This window comes from Rhincodon typus, chromosome 5, assembly GCF_021869965.1.
Source record: "Rhincodon typus isolate 14 chromosome 5, sRhiTyp1.1, whole genome shotgun sequence".
Taxonomy (NCBI): Eukaryota; Metazoa; Chordata; class Chondrichthyes; order Orectolobiformes; family Rhincodontidae; genus Rhincodon; species Rhincodon typus.
Window position 1 is genome coordinate 1,366,987 of NC_063336.1, and position 6,610 is coordinate 1,373,596.

The 6,610-nt window shown below is 44.6% G+C and overlaps 1 protein-coding gene across 1 annotated transcript in view; it reads right to left on the bottom strand.

The window, feature by feature from the left end:
• The window catches only part of LOC125483089 (dynein axonemal heavy chain 6-like), a 343,417-nt gene that overhangs the window by 127,959 nt on the left and 208,848 nt on the right, over positions 1-6,610 (bottom strand). Inside the window, 2 exon segments of the mRNA XM_048596614.1 lie at positions 1,795-2,027; positions 6,293-6,374. Of these exon segments, the coding sequence (XP_048452571.1) occupies positions 1,795-2,027; positions 6,293-6,374 (315 nt within the window).

Consider the following 6,610-nt stretch of genomic DNA (forward strand, 5'->3'; position numbering starts at 1 on the left):
TCCGACAGTGCGGCGCTCCCTCAGCACTGACCCTCCGACAGTGCCTTACTCCCTCAGCACTGACCCTCTGACAGTGCGGTGCTCCCTCAGTACTGACCCTCTGACAGTGCGGCACTCCCTCAGCACTGACCCTCTGACAGTGCGGCGCTCCCTCAGCACTGACCCTCTGACAGTGCCTCACTCCCTCAGCACTGACCCTCTGACAGTGCGGCGCTCCCTCAGTGCTGACCATCCGACAGTGCAGCACTCCTTCAACCCTAACACTCTGACAACGCAGCACTCTCTCAGTACTGATCGTCTGACAATGCAGCACTCTCTCTGTACTGATCCTCTGACATTGCATCACTCCCTTTGTACTGACCCTTTGACAGTGCAGCACTCCCTCAATACTGAATTTCGAACAGTACAGCACTCCCTTAGTCCACACCTCTTTGATGCTCTAACCAATCAGTCTCAGTTATGGGCTGATGACTTTGTATTGGCCTTCAAACCTGGTCCTTTTGACTCAGAGATTAGAAGCTTACCACTGAGCTAATGTGTGGTATATTTACATGCCTTGACCTTGATTAAGAGCACCGCACCAAAGGAAGTAAATCCACAAAACAGCATCTTATCCCTCTTATGTAGCCTTTGTTGGAATCATTCAATTCAACACTGAACCTTTCGAAATGTAAGACCAAAAGACAATAAGACCAGAAGATGTATGAGCAGAATTAGGAAGGGAATAGAGGGATACAGATCCTGTAAATGAAGACAGTTTTAGTATGGAAGGGCAAAGTGTGCAGGCTTCAAGGGCTGAAGGGCCTGTTCCTCTTCTGTATTGTTCTTTGTTCTCATTAGGCATGTGGCTCATTCAGTCCGATCCACCATGTAATCATATCTGATATTTTTCTAACTCCCATTCTCCTGCCTTCTCCCCATAACTCTTGATCCCCTCACCAATCAAGAATCTATCTCTTTCTTAAACACACTCAATGGCTTTGCTTCCATAGACCTCTGCAGCAAAAGAAATTCCTCCTCATCTCAGTTCGAAAAAGTTGTCCCTTCATTCTGAAGCTGTGCCCTCAAGTAATGGTCTCTCCTTCTAGTGGAAACATCTTCTCCACATCCACTCTATCCAGGCCTCTCTGTGTTCTGTAAGTTTTAATCAGATCCCCTTTCATCCTTCTAAATCCCATCGAGAACACAGCCAGAGGCTTCAACCACTCCTCATAAGTCAAGACCTTCAACCTCAGGCTCATTCTTGTCAACCTCCTCTGGACCCCCTCCATCACCAGCACATCCTTCCTTTGATGCAAACTTAGCAACAATACCCTCAGTTCCTTCGTCCAAATCGTTAATGTATAACATCAATAGTTGTGGTCCCAACACTGATTCCCGCAGAACTCCACCAGTCACCACGTGCCGTCCTGTGTATATTTATGGCTGAAAGATTCTTAATCAACTGGGGATTCAAGCATTACATAACAACACAAGAAAGTGGGTTTGAGGAATGACAGATCAGCCATGATCCTCCTGAATGGCACTGTGGGCTCAAGGATCTGAACGGCCTACTCCTGTTCCTGTTTATTGTGGTCTTATGGTCTAATCCTATATCAGTAAGAATTTGTAACCCTGAATTAGGGCTTAAGGTTATCACCAAATGGAATAGGCTGGTGGGCAGTCGAGAGAGTGAAATGAGAGCCGGTTGCCATCCCTCGTGCTGTTAGGCAACAACAAGAGAGCCGTTTGACACTAGGCCCATTGTTAAACTTGAAACAATATTTAATGATGAATCCTGGTCAGGATGCTCACAGAGTGGAGATTGTTCTGTGAACAAGTTTTGGACCAAAGTGTTGAAGTCCAGCGTGACTTTGATGACCTCATCCTCTTTGCTCCTGTCGCTGAACCCAATGAGAGCTTCTTCCTCGTAATTGTCCTCGCGTTTCAAGCAGCCGCCCATTGCCCAGGTGAAAGAGAACATGTAGAGCTTGGCCAGGAGGGCAGGCAGCATGTTCGGTTTCTTCTCTAAATACCACTTGTCAGACCTGCAGTGACACAGCACACATCAAACCCTCTTAGTGCAGTATGACTCCAACAACTATCAGCATTTAAAAAGCACTTTCCATCTAATATCACATCCCAAGCCACTTCATAACAGCATTATCAGATAACATTTCACACTGAGACAATTCGTGATATTATGTCAGATAAAGGAGGTAGGCATTAACAATATTCTTGAAGAAAAAGGGAGAGATAAAGAAGTGTTAAGGTTTCAGGAGAGAATGCAAAGGCTTAGGGCCTCAGTGAACAAAAAGCAAAGAACAATACAGCACAAGAACAGGCCCTTCAGCCCTCCAAGCCTGCACTGAAATGTTTCACCTTTCCCTACTGATCCGTATTCCCTTCCTATTCACATATTTGTCCAGGTGCTTCTTGAAAGCTGCTATTGTGCCTGCTACCACCACCTCCTGTGGCAGTGCGTTGCAGGCACTCACCACACTTTGTGTGGAAAACTTGCCTCGCACATCACTTTTAAACTCCACCCCCACACCACACACCTTGAAGCTGTTGCACCCCCCCCGCCACTGTAATTGACCCCTCCACCCTGGAAAAAAGCCTTGTACTTTCCACTCTATCCATGACATTCACAGACTTATAATCTTCCATAGGGTAGCCCCTCAACCCAGTCAATCCAACCTTTCTTCATAGCTAAAGTTCTGCACATGAGGCAACATCCCGGTAAACCTTTTTTGTACATCTCCAAAGCATCCACATCCTTCTGGTGTAGTAACTCACTCGGAGATAGTAAGAACTGCTGATGCTGGAGTCAGAGATAACACAGTGTGGAGCTGGAGGAACACAGCAGGCCAGGCAGCATCAGAGGGGCAGGAAAGCTGGCGTTTTGGGTCGGGTACCCTGTTTATTTCTCTGAAGAAGGGTCCCGACCCAAAACATCAGCTTTCCTGCTCCTCTGATGCTGTCTGGCCTGCTGTGTTCCTCCAGCTCCACAGTGGGTTACCACATCCTTCTGGTAGAGTGGTGACCATAACTGTATGCAATATTCCAAATGTGGCCTAACTAAAGTACTATAAAGCTGCATGTGGCCTTACTAGAGTTTTATAAAGCTCCAATAATCAAAAGAGATGTTCATCAGGCTGAAATTGGAGGAGAGTGGATATCTTGCAGATTTGATAGGCTTGACAAGATTAAAGAGAGAGGGAGGAGAACCAGAGAGATAGCTGTTCCTGAAGCTACCTCGTGCTGATCTATCAGTATCTCAGACATCAACTCAGTTCTGAAGAAGGGTCATTGGACCCAAAATGTTAACTCTGATTTCTCTTCACAGATACTGCCAGATCTGTTGAGCTTTTTCAGCAATTTCTATTTTTGTCTCAGACGTCATAGTCTTTTCTCCTTTTGTTTATTCATTCTTAGGATGACGGCAACACTGTCTTGGACAGCAGTTATTGCCCATTCCTATCTGGCATTGGAGAAGGTGGTAGTGAGATCCCTACTTGAAGCACTGCAGAATTTATGGTGTAGGGACACATCCACAGTACCACTGGTGAGGGAGTTCCCGGATTTTGAGCTAGAGACAGTTAGGTCTACAACCAATGGTGCGTGGCTTGGAACCTTACACATGTAGATGATGGTCTTCCCAGCCATCTACTGCCCTGGGCCTTCTGCTTGCTCAAGGTCAAAGGTTTGAAAGTTGCTGTCTAAGGAGCCTTGGTGAATTTCTGCAGTGCATCTTGTAGATGGTACACACTGCTGCCCTTCTATCTCATGGATGGAGGGGAAGAATGTTGAAGGTGGTGAAAGAGGAACTGCTCAAATGGGCTGCTTTGTCCCAGATGATCTTGAACTTCTTGAGTGTTGTTGGAACTGTACCCATCCAGGCAAGTGGAGAGTATTCCATCACACTCCTAACTTGTGCCTTGTAGATGGTGAACAGGCTTTGGGGAGTCAGGAGGTGAGTTACTCACTGCAGTATTCACAATTTCTGACCTGCTCTTGTAGCTACAGTATTCATATGGAAAGTCCAGTTCAGTTTCTGGTCAAGGGTAAGTAATCACTAGGATGTTGGTAATGGGAAATTCAGTGATAGTAATGCCATTGAATGTTTAGGGATAAGATTCTTTCTTTTTAGAGATGGCTATTTTGTGATACTTACTTCATGATGGAACCCATGCTATCTCTCATTGACAACCTGAAACCTTTTCTTTCACTCACAGAAAGTGAGTGTTGCTGGCTGGGTCAGCATTTATTGCCCATCACTCATAGCACTGGGGATGAGCACTCAGCTGACAAAGGAGCAGCGCTCTGAAAGCTTGTGATTTCAAACAAACCTGTTGGACTATAACCTGGTGTTGTGTGACTTCTGATTTTGTCCACCCCAGTCCAACACCAGCACCTCCACATCAGCGCTAGGGAAGGTGGAGATGAGCCGCATTCTTGAACCGCTGCAGTCCATTTGTTGTAGATAGACACACAATGCTATTAGGGAGGGGATTCCAGGATTTTAACTAAGTGACACTGAGGTAACAGGGATACATTTCTAAGTCAGGATGACTGGGACAGGAACTTGCAAGTACTGGTGTTCCCATATATCTGCTGCCCTTGACCTTCTAGATGGAAGAAGTCAGAACAGCATAAGATATATCTATGGCTGATCTGATAACCTTCAACTCTACTTTCCTGCCTTTTCCCATTATCCTTGATTGCCTTACTGATTAAAAATTTGACTATCTCAGCCTTGAATATACTTAAGGACACAGTCTTGACAGCTCACCATGGTAGAGAATTCCACAGCTTCACTATCCTCTGAGAAAAGAAATTCTTCCTCATCTTTTCTTTACACAGAGAAGTGCTAGGTGCGTGGAATGCACTGCCGGCGGTGGTAGTGCAGTCAGATACATTAGGGGCATTTAAGCGACTTTTGGATAGGCACATGGATGATAGTAAAATGTAGAATATGCAGGGTAGTTTGATCTTGGAGTAGGATAACAGGTCAGCACAACATCATGGGCCGAAGGGCCTATACTGCGCTGTACTGTTCTACATTCTATGTTCTATGTTCTTTATCTTAAATATGCAACTCTTTGTTCTCAAATTATGCCCTCTGGTCCTAGACTCTCCAACAAAGGGAAAACAACCCTTCCACATCTACCCTGTTAAATCCTCTAAGAATCTTGTATGATTCATTAAGGATGCCACTCATTCTTCTGTTTTCCAATAAGTTTAGGCACAATCTACTCAATGTCTTCTCATAAAGCAGCCTTTCCATACCTGATATAAGCCTGGTGAATCTTCTCTAGGCTGCCTCTATTACTAGTACATCTTTTCTGAGATAAAGGGACCAAAACTATTCACGTCTTCCAGCTGTGGTCTGACTGGTGCCATGAATAGTTTTAGAAAAAGCTCCCTACTTTTATATTCATTCCCTTTGAAATAAAGGCCAATTTCTATTTGCCTGCTCTTCTAACCACTGAACTTAGGTGTTGGTTTTTCTGTGATTCATGGATGAGGTCTCCCAAATCCCTTTGTGCTCTAACTTTCCACAATCTTTGTCCACTTGAATAGTATCTTGCCAAAGTGCATAACTCACACTTCCCCACTTTGTATTCAGTCTGCCAACTTTCTGTCCAGTCACTTAACCTCTCTATATCCCTCTGCAGACTTTTTGAAACATCCTCACCACCTGCCTTTCCACTTACTTTTGTGTCATCTGCAAACCTGGCTAGAGTACATTCACTTTCCTCATCCAAGTCATTAGCAGTTATTGTAAATAGCTATGGCCTAAGCACAGGGTGCCATCCCAAAAATTACCTTCTCAGAGGCCCACGCAGCCATTAATAAAAAATAGGGGGAACACTGGCTGTCAGCCTGAAAATGCCCTCCTTTTCCTAACTCTCTATCTTCTATTAGTTAGTCACTCGTCTGATCATGCTAAGTTACTACCTCCAGCACAATGGATTCTTTTTGTTTCACAATGGGCTCTTATCTTATTAAGTAAACCAAATAAGTGATTTCTTATCAAATGCCTTTTGAAAATCCAAATATATTAAATCTACTGCTTTCCCTTTATCTATCCAGCTTGTCATTTCCTCAAACAATTTTAGAAAATTTGTCAGACACAATTTTCCCTTCTTGAAGCCATGCTGATGCTACTGGACCATGTTATGTATTTTTAACTGCTATGCTTTTACTCTGGTCCATTAATGGTGACATAAAGTCACAGTTTTGGTAGGTGCATGGAGCTCCAGGTTGTAGCAAACGTAGTTCACATGGGCACACTGCCAAACCTTACCTGGTTCCAGAGCTGCCCTCCACATCCTGTTTTTGAAGCCCTTCTGTTCTCTTGATTTTTTCATTGGATGCAGTGCTATCACCTGTCAAGAAAGGGGTACAAAAGATCAGTCTTCAGAAAAACTACTAACTGCTTCTATATCTCTCACTGCAGTGAATGAAGGGCAACTGGTCTTTTGTAAATCACAGTCTGTGGTTGTTGATTGGGACAAAGCGGAGAATCCAGAGATAGTAGGAACTGCAGATGCTGGAGAATCTGAGACAACAAGGTGCAGAGCAGGATGAACACAGCAGGCCAAGCAGCATCAGAGGAGCAGGA